The 23,431-nt window shown below is 38.3% G+C and overlaps 1 protein-coding gene across 1 annotated transcript; it reads right to left on the reverse strand.

Annotated features, from left to right (window-relative positions):
• Positions 1 to 1,336: 1,336 nt before the first annotated feature.
• On the reverse strand, positions 1,337 to 15,981 carry LOC139727443 (mitochondrial glutamate carrier 2-like). The gene is made up of 9 exons (XM_071638398.1): positions 15,826 to 15,981; positions 11,670 to 11,852; positions 7,845 to 7,976; positions 7,425 to 7,480; positions 5,802 to 5,892; positions 5,144 to 5,262; positions 3,767 to 4,014; positions 3,387 to 3,486; positions 1,337 to 3,009 (listed from the first exon to the last, which is right to left on the reverse strand). The coding sequence occupies exons 2-9, from the start codon at positions 11,681 to 11,683 to the stop codon at positions 2,780 to 2,782; spliced, it is 990 nt and encodes a 329-aa protein (XP_071494499.1). The 5' UTR covers positions 11,684 to 11,852; positions 15,826 to 15,981; the 3' UTR covers positions 1,337 to 2,779.
• Between the last annotated feature and the right edge of the window lie 7,450 nt (positions 15,982 to 23,431).

Here is a 23,431-nt window from a genome sequence, read left to right on the forward strand (position 1 = left end):
GTGGAGACCACGTCTGACTTCACGGAATCCCTCTCCATTCAGACTGAAGACTCTTATACCCGATACTGTAGGAGGATGCTCTACCCTCGAAAACCAATATTAGCTAGCTAGTGAATGCATTTGCTGAATATCAGTTATCAGCGCATTACCAGTGTGCCAACAATCTGGTAGTTGTGTCTTTATCCATGAAAATTCCTGCCAAATCTTGATATTTCAAACAGCTGGTGAGCACACTGTATTTATCAGATTGTTATTTACTATTCAAGTTGAAATTTGCCAATCTAGGACTGTAAATTAGATATAAATGAGGTGGTCGAGGTATTCCACTCTTTATATCCTCATGGACAGTGGTTAAAGGGATGGTACAGTATTGGTGGAGATGAGAATTGGGCATTTAACTTTTTTGCAAGATACCAAGAAAGCACTTATGAAATAGTATAGAGTATACCATTTTAAGAGGAATTCAAAGTTTATTTGATGAAAATCGGGTATGGAATGACTGAAACATCCAAAAACAAAGTAAAACAAAACGATCGTAACAAAGTGTGGGTCCCACACTTATTAGAATTGCTCTGTTTTGGATATCTCAGCCATTTCAAAACAAATTTTCATCAAATAAATGTTGAATTCCTCATGGAATTACATGCTCTTTCTTATTTCATAAGTGGTTTCTCATTATCTCACCAAAAAATGTTAGAAACCTGAAATTAGGTCTCAACCAAAACTATACTATCCCTTTAAGCATCCCTCCACAGCAACGTCTATGAGAGGCGTCCATCTGTCTCATCAGAGATCTAACAAAGTCAAAAAAATGTTACAAATCTTCTCCGAACAGACAGATTTTTCTGTACATGTAAGTATCAGCTGCTTATCTGTGGCAATTAACCCATCCACGTGAAAGCTATGAATGCCTCACATTGAATTACTTGCCACCATCAAGAATACTGTTGAGATGTCAATTCTCACAAAGCTGGAGCAATTCCTACGGTGTAATGATCAATGGTGAAAATGAATGGACTTGCAAGTGGAGGTAGAGAAGCGATTGTTTCGATATTTGCCCATGGTCTGTGCTGCTGGGTGTGCTCCCTTATCTTATTTTACCCTGACAACTTCCCTTCTCGCCTTTCAGTTAATGTAAAATCAAGCCATTAAAAGAACAATCTAATGGTTTGTATGACACAACATCTCCTGACACTCCTGGCACAATGCACTGCTCCTGTTTTCACTCAAGTAGGTATGGTGTGTGTGTGTGTGTGTGGGGGGGGGGGGGGGGGGGGCTACCACTTGAGCATGTGACAGGGTGCACACGTGGCACACTGTAGGAGACAAAGTGCAGTAGGAGCATGCCACCTGCTGCCCTCGGATGTGAAAACATAGATTACTTGTACAATCAGCAAAAAAAGAGCTATGTTCTCAGGGTGGCTTTCACCGGTGAACAAGGTCACACTGAACCGAGGGGAGTGGGACAAAGTCTTTGAGCTGGCATACCACAAGGGATGCTCGTGTCTGCATTTTGGGCAGGCATGGTAAGCTTGTCTGGAAATAACACACAGGCATGCACAGAGGGGTTGTGCATATGACTTGCAGTTGAATGACATCATGTTTGTTTAGGACCTTCTAATTGTTTGTTGGGAATGGCAGTACATTCACAAGCAATTCAAATACACAACACTTAACAAATTTCCATTTCACAACGGGATTTGACCGATGCTTATACCCTAAAACTGACTACCTTGCATTTGACCACAGACACAGGAGTACTTGTATCCCATTATAATTGACATTATAGATATATTCATAGCTATCTGTACCTCAAAAACACCATAACTGATATACCAAAGTCAGGATAACAAAGACATTTCACCACATACAGTTATCTTACCATGAACATACTGTTTCTTGTAAACATCAGTACAGGGCACAGACACAGGACAATTAATACTGCAATTAAGCATGAAAAATAACTGCTCGGCACCGAGTTCCCATTCTCTTGGAATGACAATAAAAGGTTTATTATTGCTGGTTTTTCTTGGATTATTCTACAAAATAGTCCTCTGCTGGTCAAAGTATGCTTCCTATGCTAGTCCTCTGATTTTTTTTCCTTTTGTTCTCGTCTAATGTTCTAATTGACATTCTTGTCTAGGAGTATATGATATTTCATCGCTCTCATAGAGCCTTTCCTGTAACATGTCCTAACTCAAAAAATAAGTATCAATGTATGACTGTGCCTACTTAGTTTATCAAGACTACAAACCCTCTGCAAAGAACATGATGAAAATGGGTATGCGTACAGGCCATTTGTTTTATTGCTTTTTAGTGACATACACACATTTTTGGATGCAAGGTGGTAATTTTCTCGGTGTGTGTTTTTGAGTTCAGGCAGCAATGTCCCAACTGGGAATCTGCCTCACTCGCAAAGTTCTCAAGGTTTAAATGTCAGACTTCAAAATATACAGATACATCTTTGCTTGGCAGCACTGCAGCAGTACTCAAAGAGGAGCTTAAATAACCTTTCTGGCAACAATCAAGCTGCATGTGACAAAAAAATAACAACAACGATAACTCACAGACAAATGATATGACGACATGGCCAATACCATACGCAAGCTCTCCACAGAGAGCAGCCCAGTCTTTGTTTGGGCACACGAGACACGAGGGGTCCCAGAACACAGGTAGCATGAAATGTATGACTTACATCAATTTCAGAGCACCATGAAATACTGTATTCAGTGTCGTAGACCACAGACACACATAAAATGATGTGTGTAGCTGCTGCTCCTCACACGCCGATTTCGTGGAACCTGTCGACGATGAACTCGCCTACCCCAAAGTAGTAGACCGACTGGGCGATGCCAAAGAGAGGCGCGATGACGAGGCAGCGGCAGGAAGCTCCTTTAAAGAATGCCTGCGGACCTTCCTTTCGCAGGATTTTGCTTGCACAGTCCCGGATCCCAGCGTACGTCTCCTCCCCCTGAGCGGTCTCAATGAGTTGCAGTCGAGTTTTGATGACTGAACAAAGAAAATCAGGGACAAAGGCAAACGAAAGATTAAAACATGATTGTTTAGACAATCAAATGGGGGAAAAGACAGCATTACTTTTCAGTTTTTTCAATTGGCAAGCAGCAAAGAGTTAATAACTTCTCGTAGTTTGAATGTTGGTGAATTTTAATCTGCTTTGTTAAAGTAAAAAACAAAAAAACAAAACAAAACAAAACAAAACTTTGTGGATGTTTCTTTTTCAGTCTTATTGAAGAAATAGATGCATTTTGTGCCGGGACGTTTTGCTATCATTCAACCAGCACCGAAGGACCGAACTACTCACGAGAATACAGTGACTACTCTGAAAATGCAAAGAATTTTTGCAGTCATGGACAGCTTTGACTCACCATCAATGGGGTTGACAGAGATTGCAGCTGTTGTTGCAGCAACACAGCCAGCCATGAATGAGTGGCGGAAGCTGGCTTTGCCAGTCTCGGGATTTACACCCTGTAACAGCAAGTGGAAACAAACGGAGATGATCACATGGCCATTTTTTATGCATCTCAACATGACTCCTGAGACTCAATGAGAGTTATATTATCTTCATTGCACCATTTAAGTCACAAGTTTTTGAAGATCTGTTTGGCTTGGTTTCCAGCTTCAATAACTAAATTGAGAGCACACCATAAACAAGTTTAAAAATCTGCTCTCATAGTCTTTTCACAAACCAAACAAACGTAATCCCAAAATTGCTGGACTTGACAAAAAGTCACTGCATCTTACTCACCAATGCGTTGAGATGTGCGAAGAGGGGGAAGTAGATCATGGAGAATGGAATATCCCGCATCAGCGTCGCTCCAAGACCGCGGTAGAGACCGAAGAAGCCCTGGCTCTTGAAGAGTTCGCGGGCGATGCTCATGGCGGAAGGACTGGCATTGTAATTAGCGGAATAGGAACGGGCCAGGACGGGATTGAGTTTGCTTGAAAGATCATTGGTTGGAATGGAGCTGACACCATTGGTCTGGAGCTTGTGAACTGGAATGAAATAGCATGAGAGTTGACATCAGTAAACCTGCATCAGAATACTGATCAATGCCTTCTTGGATTGGAATGAAATACTTATAAAAGCAATTCCCCCAAGTCCTCTTGATTCACCGATTACATTTCAAATTCAATCTCGTATTCAATGCATCTTGAACTGTTTCCCTGATGAATCACATCTGAAGCCTCATAGACAGAGGCATTCCAAACAATGATTTTCTCACTAGCCCAAACTAACAATTGAGTTGTTGCCTTACATATTTATCAGACAACTAACCATTCATTTCACTTGCCCAATGGTGAATTTCACTTGCCCTGGGCAAGATGGCGAGTGTGTGTGTCTAGCACCCCACCCTGCACAGAGGCTCTTCCTGTGTAAGGGTTACCCACAATACTTTGCAAATGTTGGGCTCTTCCCTTGGGTGTCTGGAGATGTCATCTCACCAGACATCGCCTGCAACTCCACTTGACCTTCTGGCATTTTGTCTTCCCTAACACTAGTCCAGGGCTGACTAGAAACGTATGAGGAACCCCACCCAGCAATAATCAGGACACAGTCACACTGATACATGAGACATTTGCTCTGATTAGTTTAACAGCTGCTGACATTTATCTCATAGACATAATGCTTGAGAGTGCTTTACAATTAGAGCATGGCAATATTCCCAACATGTTTGTTCTTCCTGTCAGATTGCTAACACTTGTATTTAAACCCTGATGACACAAACATTTGATAGAAATGAAAAAAAAAAAAAAATTTCCAGTAACATTATTAAAGCCCAGAAAGTGGAGTTACAGTTACATCGTAATGCTCACACGCGCTGAAATAAAATTAGCTCTACTAATACGCAATGACATTCCATTCATTACACTTAGGACTGTGTTGGACATTACACACTACAGACAACTGCAAGTGGTGAAACCCTTATTGCTCTCTGCTGTAATAAAAAATCACGATAAGACTGGTAACCGTATATGACTGGTAAAATTATATGACTAGATCACCCGACACGACTAGCTCAAACTGGTTGCTGCACAAACACCACCTTTGCACACTGGTGCTCCCCACCACAAACACGATGGCCACAACACACACACACTGCACAACAAACGAGTTTCATACCTTTGCGGCCTGCATCCTGCAGCTGAATTTTCAGCATCTCCATCGGCGTGGTAATTATCACCTGGCAGAAGCCGGCTCCCCCTCCTGCCAACATCTCTCGATGCAGCGGCAAGGCATGGCTGAATAGAAGAATAAAAAGACATCATCTCTCAGTACAACATATTCCCATTCCAAATTAATAAATGCCAATGATAGCAGACCAATGCAAATTAATTTTTCTTCATGATCTGATTTCAATCCTACTGCTCCTCTGTCACAATTATGAATCCTATGAGAAGGCTAAAATCTACTTTTCATCCAGTGTGACAGGATACAGACAAATTGTACATGCATCTCTCTATTTCACAACCGAACTTATATAGGCTTCAGAATACAGAATCGGCAACACTCGTCTCACAAAGTTTCTTTCATGCGTTTTTGTTGTTGTTGTTGTTTTTAAACAATTTTTTACATGACAGCAAATGTCACACGCCCACACATCCTGAAAAATCCCTCCACAATATAACACTTAAATAAGTAACCATTGGAAAGCCCATGTACATGTATGGCAAAATCAAGGAGCCTCAAACAACGACAATCGGTCAATGCTATAATTAGGACTACACATACTACATGTAGTTGACAGCACATATGTGATGCAATTGTATGTTTCATTTACCCATCTGAACGCAGGAGATGTCGAAAGAAGTCATTTCCAACTAGCTTGATCGCCTTCTCAGGAGAGATCAAAGTGGCATTGACAGCATAACCTATTAAAGAGAGGGGATAAAATTATCATATTAAATGCAAATATCTGGGAAAGCCTTTGATATTGAAGAAAATGACTGTTAGACTCATAAGACACACAGTACAATCAAATAAATACATGGCAAAAAAAGATAATAACAATGCATCCATGCAGCGCCCTTTGGAACAGAGGCATAAAAATGCATGATACTGTATATTTTATGAGTTGTGGGAGCCAGTTTTCTTGTTTGAGTCTTTTTTAATGGACGTAATAAAAGAATCTAAGTGCCCAAAAAAATGAAACTGCACGAGTCCGCATTTTGATTTTTTCTTTTGGTAATAACATCCAAATATTTGATATCCTTAGTTAGCCATCTTTAACCTTGGCAATTCAAAAGCACCTTTTGAGTTATTTATAGCTATGTTGGCCCATCAATGCAAGGGAGTAATTTGCACACGTGCATGAAAACATTCTTCATCAAATACCCTCATCTCCCAAATGATGCAGTAATTGGTTTATAGCACAATCATCACTACGTGGGCAGGTTGGCCCAATGTATCACATACAGCTTCAGGCTGGTCCATGCATTATGTACTACTTATGCAGGCAGCACCCTGCATTATAAATGGCTTTATTCAGAGCACGGTACTATTCAGCTCCTCTGCAGTATACGCCCTCAGGCAGTTCCGCACAGTGACCATTACACGCACGGAGGCGTTTGCTATTTGCGTACTAAGAACAGTTGACCAAACATGGATTGACGTCATGCTGGCAGCGCAGCAGATACAAATCAATAGTTACGCGTCACTTAACCCCCCTCCCCCGTCTGATCCACATTTTAAGTGCAACCTCATTCATCAGAAAAGTAATTCCCTGATATATCAACTTCCGCTCAAGTGGGATCAAGTGCACTTTTGATTGCAGTCTGCAATGTATTCCAACAATTTCCTTGAATTTATTTGCAAATGATGAAATTCAACTCAGCTTTAAAAATAGTACTGATGCACGATGGTCACTGAAATGCAAGAAACAGTTTTTTTTTTTTTTTTTTTTTTTTTTTTTTGGGGGGGGGGGGACATGCATCTTATATACTCTCTGTAGATTTATACATGTTTCTGCCCCCATTGTGGATTACTGACATGAAAGGTCATTATATCACAATTCAATTACACAGTCAAAAGGCACACTGTCAGCAACAATGAGGTAGTATAAAGTTCATCATGAGATTCAAACTGCATATCACTCCAAATCCATTGTATCATATCAAATATGAGCAAAGGCCAGTGATAAATGAAACTTGTTCCAGAAGCACGTTGAGATAAAAGATTGTTGTTCCCCTCATGCTTTTTCCCCTTATCAGATTACCACATGGACAAACAAGTATATCATATCAGGTAGGCAAAATGTGTTTGCCACAACATTTTTTTTTTTTTGCTTATGCAAGTATACAAACCCATTGTGATGAAACTATAAATATCATTCCATCACAGGTGGTCAATGACCCATAAAGTATGATTAATGCAGACTAAATCAATTACAAATCACATTGCTCACCTTTGTATAATCCACGAAGACCTTCAGCTTTTGTTGTCTTTACAAAACAGTGGAATCTATGCAATAGACACAAACAATATGAAGTGTTAAAATCAACATTTTGGTCACAATGGCACATCAGACAGGCATATTTGAACAATGCTTTAAATGTACAACATCAAAATTCAGGACTTTGGCTAAGGATGATAATGACAACCACCTACTTGTACTTGCCCCCCCCCCCCCCCCCCCCCCTCTTTTTTTGTGCCTGGAACAAATACCAAGCAATATTTCTTTCTTCTTTTTTTTTAAATATTCTTCAACAAGAGACCAGAGTTCTCAAAAACGATCCTGCCAAGGGTAATGACAAATCATTTTGCAACATTAAGGAAACATATCTCAGACATGCATGAAGAAGTAGAAACAAATCAGGATACTTACAAGTTGTTGTACATGCGCTTGCCATCAATGATCTGTTGATTTTGCAGTCTCGTCTTGACAAGATCGATTGGGAAGGTACAGGTTACTCCAGCAACCCCAGCTACGCCACCATTAATGATTTTAGCAGGCAGACTGTCAAGGGAAATGAATTTTAAGGCTCTTCACTCTCAAAATCACAGCTCAGGGAACATGTACAATGAGAGGGCAAATGATTGATTTTTCTTTACGTTGAGAAAAAAAAGAACATACAAAGCAATTGCCAATAAAAATACAGATTAACTACTTCATGCAAGCATTTTTGCAAAAATAGTTAGCATTGTTGACCACAAATTTTCATGCAACATATGTTTGCGCTAACAACACTCTGGCAAGATACATCACCGATACAAGGCACTGCACGACTGTCTGTGCAAGTCATTGTAAGTCATCTCATATGGTATGGGGAAAGTAAGACCTTGAAATGGAAATTTTTATAGAATGACTTGCACCACGTGAGAAGAAATAGCTTTCTCTTCCAGCGTGTGTGTGTGTGTGTGTGTGTGTACTAATATTATGCTTTCATTCATCCACTTTGTTTATTAAAACAGTCAAGGGAAAAGAGAAGCAATGAATTAAACTGAAATAAAAACAAAAACTTGAAGAAAAGAAAATGAGTGTGTAAACAAACTCAGATTTTTTTAACCAAATGATGAATTCCCAAATCATTAGAGACGCACTATGATACACAAGCATCACAAGGGGGCTACAAAAATTAACTGCATTTATAACGCATACAATGTATTCCCCCTGAACTTATCCACTGAGGAAGACATCTGAAATTACTCTAATGGTATCTAGCTAAAAGCACATCAAGAACCAGACACAATTTGAACGAAAAGCTGCTCAACACATTAGTAAATCACACATGAGTTGTCAATTTTCTTATAGTCTCTGAATTTCAACAACTGCAAAGTTTGTCGTGGGTCTGATTTTGTCCCCCCCCCCAAAAAAAAAAAAAAAATAAATAAATAAATAAATAAATAAAAAATAAATAAATAAATAAATAAATAAATAAATAAAAAATTTCAGTGATTTTTCTTCTGATTTTTCAATTTTCATGCAGAGCATATCAGGCTGGCTGGAATTTCCCTTTAAATTGGTGTCCAAAAAGAGTTGGCTGTTGCAGAGCACAACGCTGCATTGCATCTAGTACAATTTGTACATCTCACAGCTACCCATCCCACGAATCTATCACAATTTGAAAAGCTTGTTTACATTGCCCCCAGCACACGTAAAGGTTAGATTACAAATTCAAGGACTGAAGGGGATAGCGGGAGGAATACAGACATTTTCCAGAGCACTGCACACTTGAATACAACTACAGCAGCCTAACGACTCCCCCCACCTCATTAACATTTATACCTCAGCGCAGGTTCAGGGCATGCAATCTATACTCTAGTCTTGACAACATATTTTTTGTGTCTTCCTGTGACAATTTTATGTCTTTCAGCAGTAAAAGCTGCCACCAACCAATAAGTGCCATAGGTATCATGAATTAGGTGCCGTAGTAGACACTAACATACATTTTTGTTTTGTTTTTGTTTTCAGAGATCTTGATCTTTTTCATAAAACCAATAATTGCAGTATATTTGCTTTTTCTACAGACAAATTTGTGACAGAAAGGGTAACACACTACAATGCCTTAAAAGAAAAAAAAAAAAACACACACACAAACACACAAAGACACACATATTATGCTCTATATACAGTACTATATTCACTTTTTTACCTCCGATATAAAGTCTGGTATGAAGTCTAGCTGAGTACATACAGTACCTAACATTGCCTAAGTTTCCTGAAGTCAAATCTCTCTAAATCTCTTTAGATTGCATTTGATTACAGTTGCAAAGCAAAAAGCAACTATAAATAATGTAAGTATATGGAATTACCCTGTGTGATGAATAAAATAGAATGAATAAAACCTCCCACATATTCCACACACTAAAAATATATTTGTTGTATCCAGTTTCTGTCAGATGACAATTTGTACAATTTAAACCTGGCACTACACCATGTATAACTGTGTGCATGCAGTAAGTCGTAAGGATATTGTTCTACTACTGTAAAAGTGGTTTCTTTCGCGTACAGATACTTTTGCGGTTTCCATCGGTGCAGACTTTTTCGCGCGTTTAAATCCGTGGTAGGCAAAATCTGTAAATTCACAGTCGGCAAAAACGGTTTATTTTGCACATGAAAACCCAAACTTTAATCCAATTATTCCTTTATTTTATAATATCAAAACGAAATCAAAATTAAATGCAGGCTTACCTGAAATCCTGTCTCTCGAGTACTTTATAACATGCTTGTATCTACATTGCGCAGTATCGCTGTGTGTGTTAACCACCATGATCAATACACTCAATGCACGGAATCTTCGTGTGTGCATGTGTGCGCAATAGCGTTGTACATGTAACAAGCGGCAAGTTAAAAACATTTTCGCGTGATGCTAAATTCGCGGTTCAACCTCAAAGTGCGAAAATAAAACCACCGCGAAAGAAACCACTTTTACAGTATCATGAATAAAGTCTTAAATCCCCCATATCTCATCAAGTAATTAAACTGTACATACGTACATGTTCAACTCACAAATATTGTCTTATATGAAATACATGCTTTTTATTCTCACCACAAGAAGTAAAAAATCTTTCAACAGTCTGCTGCTCACACTCAATATAATTAATATTGCTCTACATATACATATAGTTGAGCTCAGTTTATAAATAATGAACAAATAACGCTAGAAGTTTCTTGCAATCTGAAACAGTGCAAAGTGTATGTCTAAAGGCAAAACGCATTAAGCATATAACTACACTTTGCAAAAATAACAAAATGCAAAAACACAGTTTAGAAACACACAACCCTTACTATTGTAGGGTATGCAAAGGGAGGTAATGCTGGTGTAAACCAGAATAAGATGATCAACACAATGTGCAAAGAACTAAATAGGCATGCCACAGGGGAAAATTTGAATGAATTAATTAAACATCAACTTCTCAAAGTACCTGTCTACATATGATGATTCTTTCTTGTCTTTTGGATCCTTGCAGCTATTGGCCACATGAAATACACAAATGTGATGGGATATGACATGAAGTACAGCACATGGACCTACAGTATACGTATACAGCTTCAATTACTTTCCCACTGAAAATATTAACTATGCAAAATCCATTCCCCTAAATTGGTTCATGTGTTACAAGCCTTAAAAAAAAAAAAAAAAAAAAAAAGAAACAGGTCCATCTTATCTTAGGCTGGTCTGAAAGTGAATGATTGGACCAACTCTTCAATTCAACAGTGACAACAATGAAGGAGTGTATTCCACAAGGAGGCTTGATACGACGTTTAAAAAAAAATTGTCACACTTTTTGAAAATATGAGAGACTTTTTTTCTACTCTTTAATGCTGTTAAGTGCTTGTCAAATGTTTGCCACAGTATTCCATAAATTGGCATTATCATATCTTGATAATCATCAAGTTTTGAATACAGACATGTACTGTAAGTGTATGTGTGCATCATGTACAATTGTACCAAAGCCTCACCCTAACTATTATGATAGCGGTAATGAAAAATACAATTGTACTTGATAAAAGAAAAGTGGATAATAAATTACCACAGTTTATCACAGTCCATTACATGTAGGGTTGAAAGCACATTCTTTCAATAGATACATGACTTTGTTAATACATTCATGTTTGTAATACAGAAACACAATTACGTGCTCTCAAAACTACAATGTATTATGAGACATTTATTGAAGATAGGTATTGAAGAGACAAGAAACTTACCGAATGTCACCCATTCCTTTTATAAACTGTTCCTGGGAGAACAACGTCAGTGTCCAGAAATCCAAAAAAACAAATCAAATGTGTCCGGTCCGGAACGAAGAAGGCAAGGCGGGATTGGAGAGGAAAGAGCAATAGTCACGCTTGCCTTCTGTACGAGCGATGCGACACCAGACTGCGTGCTATCTGCAAATGGCCAGAGTGCGAGAGGGAGACACAGACAAAAGTGAGCACAGTTGTTTACTAATAGCAACTGATCAATAATAGACCGTCTCTAAGGCAAGTTGACTGAATAGAGGAAGGGAAGGAAAGAAACCCAATGAGGGCAGGTCTACTCGCTTCAGTAATTCCTTTTGTCCTGATCCCGCCCCTGGTATTCATTAAGCTTGTTCAGCAGCCATAACACACCTGCTCACTGAAGCTCTTGAAGATCATGCTTGTTAGCAAGTTTTGCAGCCAAAACACACCTGCTCACTGATGCACCAGAAGATCATGTTTTCCAAAGTGTATCACTATCAGACATAGGCACAGATACACACATATGGACACATACGGACATACAGGAACATAAAAGGTATTATTGATTACTGTATGTACTTGTGCTCAGCTGCGGCACAATCAGGACTTTGCAGACACAGCCACACAGATTGTCACACCAGTGCCTGCTAGATATCATAAAACTGATCCATTCCAAATTCAACCTGACCTGCAAAACGGAAGTTTTACAGCGGAAATTGGTGCACATAGCTACTTTTGCACAGACACACCTTTTCTTTTTTCCCCTAGACTTATCAAGTGTTGAAGAATTCAATGCAGCATAGGAACTGTACCATCATTTTCCATAATGGCTAATGGCCTCCCCCTTACTATTACCACAGTATCAAACTGCCAACGCTGCACATTTCAATGACACTGACCAGTAAAAGTCAAACAAGAAAAAGGATAAAATGTCAGCTGCAAATTATCATGCCTGTAACATGCTCTTCCAGGCAAAGGCCCAAGTTCAAAATTCTCTACAATATTAACTTCTCTCTGTGAGAAAGAAATTCATACCATGCACTATGTGTGTGGGAACAGTTTGTATCAAAGAGCATGACCTCAGAATGTAAAATTCTTTTTATTTGATGATGATTTGGGAATATTTGTACCGACTGGAAATGTGCCAGCAAAGAAAGTTAAGAATATTTAGATACACTGTACCATGTACCAGTTTGCTATAGGGCCTATAAACACATAGATATTCTCCTTTCATAATCTTAAACATTTTTGGGATGAGAAGAGAGAAGCACATTAAATACACTGAACAGGAAGCAGGAAGCTGTCCTCACATTTCTTGGGCGTGTGACGAGCATGTTGAGGTTTGAGCAGCTCTTGCAGTGAGATCTGCGGCCAAACACCCAAAACTGCCAATACAGAGCTATGCTGCTCTTACCCTCAGACTGGTTTTTAGCCTTTTTCAACATCCCCCCCCCCCCCCCCCACCCCAATCCCTTTTCTGTGACACTTTTGAGGTCAGGCTATAATGCTATGATGTATGTTGTGCACCTGCTACACACATGTATATCCTTTGGGGGCAAAAAGAGGGAGTGTATGCTTAATAATGCATATCCCTAGCACAAATTTTATTTCCTTAGGTGAAGAAAAAAAAAAAATGGGGAAAAAATCAAAATCTGGCATGGGTTCAGGACTGTGGCTACATTACACGAATCATTCCATAAGTTCAATGAAAAACATATTAGCTGACCACATCAGTTTCCTGCATGATGCAACGGCAACAGGAGTCCGCCTTGTGCAAGAGTTTTCATTTAAAGTACGGTATACCGGTAACTCCCAGAATGTGCAAACTACAGCGACTATGGGCAGAATCGATGCCAAATACATGGTGGGTGATGATACACATATCTATTAGTCATGCATGGCTTTGTCTTAAGGATAGAGGAATGAATCAACAGGCCTGGCTGTTTGCTCAGTGTCCACACATTAAGCTGTGGCCAGTTGGTATTTTATAAAACATTTATAACTGGTGATGACATCAACATTGATTATGTAATCGAGGAGTTTACTACAGACCTGAATTCCTTTGGCAGTACATGTATGTTTTGGATGTAAATAACCAGATAGAGGAATGAGACTTCAGTTTTCTGTCTTGTCTGGACTGCATGGTGAAGAGTAAAGGTCCACAGGTGGCACATCATGAGTATAGGTCCACAGGTGACACCTCCACCTACCAGTGCAGTCAGCTGTGTCGCTATTATGGCCAATTTTTACTCAATATTGAAGTGCGACAAGAACAGTGCATTACCTTTTTTTAGTGTATTGTGTTTTACAATATGTTATGTACATGTTAATATACTGTATCTTAAGAGGAAATTTTTGTGGCAGCCACAGCAGGGCTCAACATCAGTAGCTGCCTAGTGCCATACAAGTGTAGGCATCTGAAATTTATGCCAGGCCACCAAATTTCCATACAGGCTATCTCGCTGTGGCACAAGCACAATCAGGTAGCTAAAATTCAAAATGAGTTCTTATATTTCTGTTTATTTTAGGCCACTTTATTTTATGGCCACCAAAATTTAAAATTCAAATATTTTAGTGGCCCAAACAGACCACCCCAGAAACAAATTGGCAGCAATTCCTGATGTATCATGTACCGTAGTGTGGAAAGTTTACACATTTGATTTCATGAAACTAGCACGAAAATAAAGATCACACAAATATTTTTACTTGAAATAAAATGCTGAATGAATCAACACTTCACAAGTTCATCTCTGGTTCTGCACAAGTAAAAACAAGCAAATTTCCTTTTTTTTCTCAAGTGAGACTGAGAGCAAAAAATTACTTGTGCAAAAATATCCACTTAAGGTTTACTGTTAAATAACACGGTTCAAAAGTTGTTTTTTTTATACAAATTTATACACTGATAAATCTGCCTCTGCTCTACCCTCTAGTTCAATCAATCAAAGGCCTCTTTTAGTTTTATACTCTTACTGTACAATTGGTGATACTTTTCTGGTAATTTATGGTCAGCTCAGCTGCTCACAAATAGGCCTAGGCCCTGTAATCATCCATTCACTCTGCTGTGCTGTGTGGACTGTGTGATCTATCTGCACATATTATGCAAGTTCGGCATTTTGATTGAACGTGATGTAGGTTCTAGACGAGCAGAGCTTGAGTCATACTGTCAGTGTCACTATCACTTGTATTATTTATACTGTTTTACTTCTAGCCAATAAAGCATGGAAAGTAGTGTTATGTATAGACACTAACAGTTACTGTACAAGAGGGCCTATAAGAGGAATAAATCATTACATTTGTGAGCTTGACTCATTATGACATTAATGCAATAATAGTCATCGATTCTTTGTTAGTTTGAACTTTGAGAATCAAGTACGAATGAAGATTGAAGTAGAATGAGGCTGGGAATGGGGCGGGAGACTGGGAGTACTATTGTGGTCACATTTTTACGCTGTAAAATTTACAGACACATACGTTGAGTTGCAGCTCGACTGTAATATACTAATTGTAGAAATTGCTGGTAAATGCCAGCTAGCCTTAGGCCTAACAATCACATTAATAATTCTAATTCTAATAGTACTGAACTGTAGAGTGTAGGGGCCTAGATCTACTGTTTTCTACATTGTATTTAGTCCGCTGTGCCACAACAGGCACAGCACATGTTGTGCCAAGTCTTGCATACAGTACTCTACATCTGCATCTGCATCTCGCGCCCGCCCGCCCATATATTCTCAGTATCAATGCCGAAAAACACGCCAACAATCCTGGCTATGTCGAGTCATAGTAGTAATGGGGATGGAGTCTGTTAACACGTTAGATGGTTCTGCCGGACCGATTGAACGGGGCGAAACGAATGCACTTGAAAATCAATCCGTCCCGACAAGGGTACAAAAGAAACTCGGACTAATTGTTCATTTTGCAATGAAAAGAAGACCAAGAACATTACGCTAGTTGTTTTGCCAATAAAGTAAACAAAATATAACGACTAACAAAAGGCAAAAATTGAAGCCAACATTTGGCCGGCCGGCGTACCGGGCGTGCAAGAGCTAACTAAGCGGGGAAGCATAGTAATTTAGTATGGGCGGCAATCATTAACGGTAAAAATAACAAAACATTTTCCGCTTTGATCGTTAAACGTACTCACCTGTATGCCGTCTAGAAGATCTAGTTTTAACAGTGCAAAATTGAAGACACTCTTGTAGATAACAGACTGTGGATGGTTGAACAACAACGAAATAATACAATGTTTATCGGCAAAAGTGCAACATATTACTAGCGTTGCAGCTTGTTGCGCTTGTGTCGCGAGAAGACTCACCAATGCTATTCTGGTGTATAAAGTGTATGTAGTGTAGTGGTGTGTATGTAGTAATTTGAAAAAACGTGCTGGTGAACTCACGTGTGTGCATTACACAGGGACTTTCATCACCGGCGCGCGAGGCGACTTTGCTGAATCAAGCTTATTAATATGCTAATAATGCCGCTCCCTGTGACCAATTATGAGCCAGGTACGTCGAGATTACCATTTTCGTCACAACCAATGCACCAATCAAAACGCATAGAAAAGGTCCCACGGTGTATCGCGGCGCATGGACAGCGCGTGGTGCGTGATATGTTGTGAATACTGGTAAGGAGTGGTTATTCTCAAATTCAGCCTCAAAAAGCTAATTTTCAACATCCACCCACAATCCACTGTATACATAGTGATGATTTATTAATCCCTCTAATATTTAATCTTTAATCTCATGACAGCATGTTCAGATGACAATTAGGTAGTTATGAAAATGTTACAACTCAATTAAAGGGATAGTACAGTATTGGTGGAGATGAGAATTGGGCTTTTAACTTTTTGCGAGATACCAAGAAAACACTTATGATATACTAGTAGTACAGAGCATGAGTATTCTAAGAGGAATTCAAAGTTTATTTGATGAAAATCGGGTTTGGAATGACTGAAACATCCAAAAACAAAGTAAGACAAAGCAATCGTAATAAAGTGTGGGTCCCACACTTTATTAGAATTGCTCTTTTTTGGATATCTCAGCCATTTTCATCAAATAAACGTTGAATCCTTCTTAAAATTACATGCTCTTTCATATTTCATAAGAGGTTTCTCATTGTCTCACTTAGGAATGTTCAAAACAAGAACCCCCTCCTCGACCAGTACTGTACAGTCCCTTTAAAGTCATTTTTTTTTAAAATCTGGTACCATAAAAAAACAACATTAAATTGATACACAATGATATCGTACATCAAGCAAAACATTATTTTGTGAGTAGTGCATGGTGTTTGGAAACCCGAGTGTAGCATGCAGTGCCCATAGTCTGGGCCCCACTAAAATTAAAATAAGCCTATATGCATGGACACACATAAAGGCCTGTGTTACAATGTCAAATATAGCCCGACATAGCGATAGTACATGCGTGTATTATTCAAACTCAATTCAATTCAAATGATTTTATTTCCATAAACTAACATACATAACGCTTACATGAGTAGGGCCTATATAATATTTAAAGGAACTTTGAATCACGTACATTTCAACAAAACATGAATAAAATCTTTATAATGATATCAGCTCTGGTTTGGATAAATAGGGCAGTTCACCAATTAAGCAATACAATCTTAATTTATAACTCTATGGAAAAGAGCAATTCACAAGAAAAGCATAGCTTGTAAAATTTTTGAATTACTCTAGAAGGTGAGGGCATCTCAAGATCCGTCAAGGACTCCAGGACCATGTATAAACATTTGATATCCCGATGTCAGGCGAAATAATAAAAAAGGGGACTATGACAAGGACAAGAACAAAAGCAGGGACGGAACAGGCAGAAAATAAAACTAAAGACACGCATGACAAAGAAAGGGAGTGAAACAAAACAAGACAATGTCTACATTCAGTTATCTGGAAAGGTCATTAAGGCATGAGGAAGAACTTTAAGTTTTATACAAATGTTTAGCACAGTGATAATTGTTCTGTATGTTTTCATCACCACCTGGATTTCTATTTTATGTACGAGGAGTTGAGATGGGAACAACTTGGGAAAAAGTACTTAACTAAGGAGAAGAGATTATGGCTGCTTTCGACGCAGACTAATAAGTCGCACTTTCGCCCTGTTGTACTCTTCGACCTTTCACCTCTCGATAGCTGTGTAGCAGAAGCCCGAGTGAACCCGGGATAACGGGAACGTGATACCTGGGAACTAAGAACTGTGTCCTAGCCGCTTGATTGGTCGATTGTTTCAATCGAGGTTGTATAAGGAGACATCATTATTTTTCTCTCTCAACTGGTGAAGAAGAAACTCAGAGAACCCATGAGACTCATTCCCCAAATCCCGTCTGGGTTACTGTATACCGGAATCAGATGCGGCTAGAATTCTGTAGAGGGGGGGGGGGGGGGGGGTTGCAACTTACTGGCGCCACGTCCGGGTTTCATTTCATTTTTTCTTTTTATTTCTGTTGTTTTTAACGAAAATAAAGGGGCGTGCGCCGGTTGCACCTGATCTGGAACTGGAAATTATCTCTTGAATATTCCCAATAAGATTATCTTGATCAAAACATTACAGGGACATAATTTCGGTGATAATCAATGGTAGACTGCTTTACATTGGCCGTGCACTCGATAAGAAGTGTTTGCACTGAAATCGAACAAAATAGGTCGTGTTTGAAACAAGTTCCTTTTTATCCTTCCAGACCTGTTGAGTGCAGATGTCAGTGCTTGGGGTTGGGGGTGGGGTGGGGTGGGGTTGCATAAACACAGAAACACAAACACACACTCTTTTGGCTCTTCAAAAATGAATTATTATTACAAGGACACCACAATCAGGAAAATTTGTGATTTTCCGATGTTAGCCAGTCCTTTTTCCCGTCAGAGAGAAATATGTACATATTGTCGAAAGAGAGCGAGTGAGTGCAGGCAAAAAAGGGTGCAGATTTCATCATAGTGATACAAATTGTATACAATGCAATATATTCGTGGCATGGCAATTGCCCTTTGTACTAGAATTTAATGTTGAACCATCAGAAAGTTTTTAAAAAAAGTAAATGAATGAATGAATATGTCTCAAACCTATCATTTTAATTTGAGCAGCAACATGTCATACAATCATTATAATATATGGTCAGGAAGATTAGTGCACGTGTAGGGGATTTCTCTTATAAACCAATGTTTGAGAAATGATGTACACTAGGCCATACCTTTGGGAACAGTGATTAAAAATGTTCAAGATATCACTTTTGACGCATGTGTATAGGTCAATTGTCATTCGCAAAGCATCCAAATATATATATATTAAAGTTCTCATTAAATGCTAATCGTATGTAGACGGTTTAGTCTGGACTAATTGTATAACTATTGTTCACATTTGGTATATTCAACAATACTTAACATCGGTTATATACTGTTCAAATTTTTACATTGGTTGTTTCTATCCCTAACTCACATTTTAGAACTACTCTTTTGAAGTACTAATGCTGGGTTTTTGTTTCATCTGCAAATGGTACATTATGCCTTTAAAAAGTGAAGTAAATCGTCTTTAAATTACGTGTAGGTGCTTGTTATACCTTGTAAAGGAATGAGACATCATTGCAGGGTTTGTATGCTATATCGTTCCTTGTTGTGCTCCAGAACTAATTTAAAATCCAGAGTTTGCAAACGATACTATAGTATATTGTATAATTATTTTGCTCTGCATGCTTTTACGTGTGCCCTGCATGCCCTGAACAGCATACCCATGTGCACTATACAATTAATGCCATGATGTATTATTTCTGCCTCGAAGAAAAAACCTGAATGTACTAAATCATAATATCCTTGACTATAGATTTACCTCAAATCTAATCATAATATCCTTGACTATAGATTTACCTCAAATCTTGTGTTTTCTGACGTGGATTATATTGTGAATAGGGCTCAATCGAAATTATGCGTGCACTATTGGCTGCTATTGCACTTTTTGGTTCCAAACGATGCCACTAACTCTTAGAATATTGCATAACTACAGGTAACACACTGTCCGATTTCAGTTAAAACGTTTACATGCAGTTTATGCAGTATCATAGAGTTCTTAGAGTTTCGTATACCTTGATATTTGTTTTGCTCCTGCGATAATCTCATTGTTCCCATGAAACATTCTGCACGCTTAGCCAAGCATAATTTTTACTAGAACACACAACCCTATACTCTCTAAAAAAAAATCGAGTGAAACTATTCACTCTTGAAGAAGTGAATACAAAAAAGAGTGAATTTAGAGTGAAATTGGAGTGAATTTTGAGTGAAAATGTTAATTTTCACTCATTTTGGAGTGACCTCAAGGATCACTCAAAAATTTAGAGTGATCCCTGAAGTCACTCTAAAACGAGTAAAAAAGAACATTTTCACTCAAAATTCACACTTTTTTTTATTCACCCCTTTAAGAGTGAATATTTTCACTCGATTTTTTAGAGATATACATGATGTATTATTTCTGTCTCGAAGAAAAAACTTAATGTACTAAATCATAATATCTTTGACCAGATTTACCTCAAATCTTGTGCTCTCTGACGTGGATTATAGAAATATGGCTCAATCGAAATCATGCGTGCACTATCATTGGCTGCTATTGCATTTTTGGTTCTGAATGATGCCACCAAATCTTTAGAATTCCATATGAACTACAGGTAACTGTCCGATTTCAGCTGAAACGTTTACATATGAGTGTAATGCATGCAGTATTATAGGGTTTCTTGTAGAGTTTTATAGACTTTATTTACAAAAAAAAAGGACAAGACTGTCCCATTATATTTGGGTTTTTTGCTATACTGCGACAATGATTGCTCCCATGAAACATCTGCACGCTTAATAAAAGCCACACAATACATGTCCAGCAAACACAACCCTAACCCTAATCCTAATCCACACGCAAATTAAACCGAACACTAACACAACCCTAACCCTTACCCTATATGTTTCTTTAGAAAAGGAGCAACTGTCCCATACAGGAGCAAATGTCGTAACACTTGTATTGACAAAACACGGTGATTTCACTATACCTCTCCTTGAACTACAGGACTGGTGTTGTCGATGGAGACATTCAGGTCATCCATGCAGGGAAAGTCATTTTCGTTTGAATCACACGACCTTTCGAGTAGTTTCAAAGATAAATCTGACGGAATACTCAGAAATAAACAATAGCTATATCTTTGTCAACTCCGAGATATGCAAGGGGCTTTCTAAATATTATTGAATAGAGCCATGAGCACAACGCATGGGATAACGACAAGCCCTTTACATAATACTTAACAATGATTAATACACCCTTAAAATTGTGAAATGAGAATTGAAAACTGACATAATAAAGGTATAATGCCAGCCCAGGATCTATAGTGAGGAAATTCACGACGTGATCTATGCACCGTGGACAGTGTTTTAGATTTGAATCCCGTGTTTTATTGCAAAAATGTTTTCTCTGTAACATAATGTCGTTTTATAGGGTGTTTATCCTGTTGCGTTATTTACAACAGACCCAAGAAAGCTCTGACCAAGTGAACTTGGAGGTGGCTTCTTGCTGCCCTCAACGTTCACTGTCGTTGAATCTTATAGAGGGGTATTCCAGACGATTTTGATAATTTCACATCATGTAGCGTAAATTGACAGCTCCATGTATAGAATTGTGGATGGTTCTTGAGCAGAGAAACCAATACTCTGAAAAATCACACTGAACAGCGCCGATGACACAGGAGGCTCACATTGTTTCTGAAATGTAGCAGTGCAATTCAATTACAACACCGCTTTCTTTAATAGCAAGTTCACCTGTGTAAAATTCATGCAAGCCTTCTTCTTTTGCTCTGCTTCCTTGAGCCCCAACTCACGCCTTCTTATGGTAAGGCTGCCATGTCATCATCCTATTGTTCATCGCAATTTCGTATAAATTTTGAAAACATACTTATTCATCATCCCAGTCACTATAAATTCTGACACTCTGTAAACCATGATTAATTTATAGTTGTTCAAATGTAAAAATCTGAAAATCATCCTGAGGTTTTCCCTATAACACTAGTACTGGCCTCCACTGTATGCTATTTCAGCGCCAGTGATAGTGATTATATAATAGGGTCAATGATTTCATGACGATGTTTACAGCAGATGTAAAAACACGTGATGATTGGCATACTTTATAGCTGACTGGTTGTTGATAGATGTTTATTGTTATTGCAAACAATAACACCATGCATCAAACCAACATGTAAGGCCTAAGGGTGAAACGCGGGTCAGCCACGTCAATCTCAACTTTTTCATAATACATTCTTTTCTGAAAGAGCTATTCTTATTCTACATTATCCCTTAGTTTGGAGTGTTTATTTTTTCTGCAACTTAGTAGTGTGATCAGGTATGTCTTATCAGGGAGGCGCCTTTTCCTCTCACCTCCCTGGTCTTATAGAGGCAATTTTTCAAGTCTTAAAAACCCATTCATTTTTCCCTTTCAACTCCATAACTTTTAAAAGGATGAAGCGATACTGCTTTGAAAGTTGGTGTTTTTTGGAAGTGCTGATAGAGCATGAGGAATTTCAGCTTAATTTGATAATCCCTTCAGGGTTATAATTGCGGAGATTCACATTTTCGTCCCATTCAATGCACAGCTAATACAGCTTAGTAAGAGTATGCGCTTGAATAGAGCCTATCTTAAGATTATGCGGAGCCTCTTTTCTCAGTAAACACTTTTCCAGATTACAGTAGGATATGTTTTCTTTAGGAGAGGCCATTTTAATTGATTGATACATAATTTCAAAACTGGTCTCTCTTTTAAGTCTGGTCTCTCAGAATCTGCCCCTAACTAAAAACCCAGGTCTGGTGACTTTTTGTTGGTTTTGTGATGCAGGGTCACATTTATTATATTTTTGCCACGGCCCATGAAGGATTATGTTTGTGCATCCTTGTTGAAGACAATATTTTGCTCAATCTTTCTTAATTTTCTTTGGTTTGTCAGGACTTTTTAAAGAATGAAATTGAAATTACAGTACAAACAATATCATCATTACACAAAGTAAATGTCCCACTTATCAATCCTGCTTTATTGAGAAATACACATGCATTTATTTTAAAAAAAGTAATAGCAATTCAGTAAAATAATAAAATGATAAACATCTCAAATCGTATTTAGCTTTGATCAAGTTTGGGGACACTAAATTTAATGTTAAGGGGGAGAAAATAAGAAAAACACTACACCATATCAAATTCATTTCAGCTCTTTTTCATTCACTTTATTAAACCTTAAAGGAATGGTATCATGTTGGTTGAGATGGGGCTTCAGCTTTCCAACTTTTTTTTTATGTGAGATAATATGAAACCTCTTATGAAATAATAAGAGAGAGCGTACAATATTTCAAAGGAATTCAAATTTCATTTGACGAAAATTGGTTTTGAAATAGCTAACATATCAACACCAGGGCCCTGTTTTATGAAGAGTTAAAATTGATTATAAAGTTGATTTCAACTGTAAATCTATGGCAGACAGTGTGGTAAGGAAATCTAAAATCGATTTTATCTTTTGATAAAACGGGGCCCAGGGGTAACTATTAAAAGGTGGGACCCACCATTTATTTCAAAAGATAATTTCATATGATATTTCTGTCTACGTCGTTTACTTCGAGCGATTTTCAGTCGGTTGCTGTTCGCAAATTTAACAGAAATCATAAAGTCTGACCTTGACATAAATGCGACGTGCATGCATGTTTAGGCCCTACACGAATTATTTTCCATCATTGCTGCGCTCCAG

This window comes from Diadema antillarum, unplaced genomic scaffold (genome assembly GCF_040938485.1).
Source record: "Diadema antillarum isolate AM-2024a unplaced genomic scaffold, OU_Dant_1.0 seq00000131_RagTag, whole genome shotgun sequence".
NCBI classification, from domain to species: Eukaryota; Metazoa; Echinodermata; class Echinoidea; order Diadematoida; family Diadematidae; genus Diadema; species Diadema antillarum.

What these genes read in the sequence shown, in the direction of transcription:
- LOC139727443 (XM_071638398.1), bottom strand. An exon ending in GCAGGATGCAGGCCGCAAAG is followed by an intron (nt 4,015 to 5,143) that starts GTATGAAACTCG and finishes ATTTCATTCCAG; the next exon opens with TTCACAAGCTCCAGACCAAT. An exon ending in TCGCACATCTCAACGCATTG is followed by an intron (nt 3,487 to 3,766) that starts GTGAGTAAGATG and finishes TTGCTGTTACAG; the next exon opens with GGTGTAAATCCCGAGACTGG.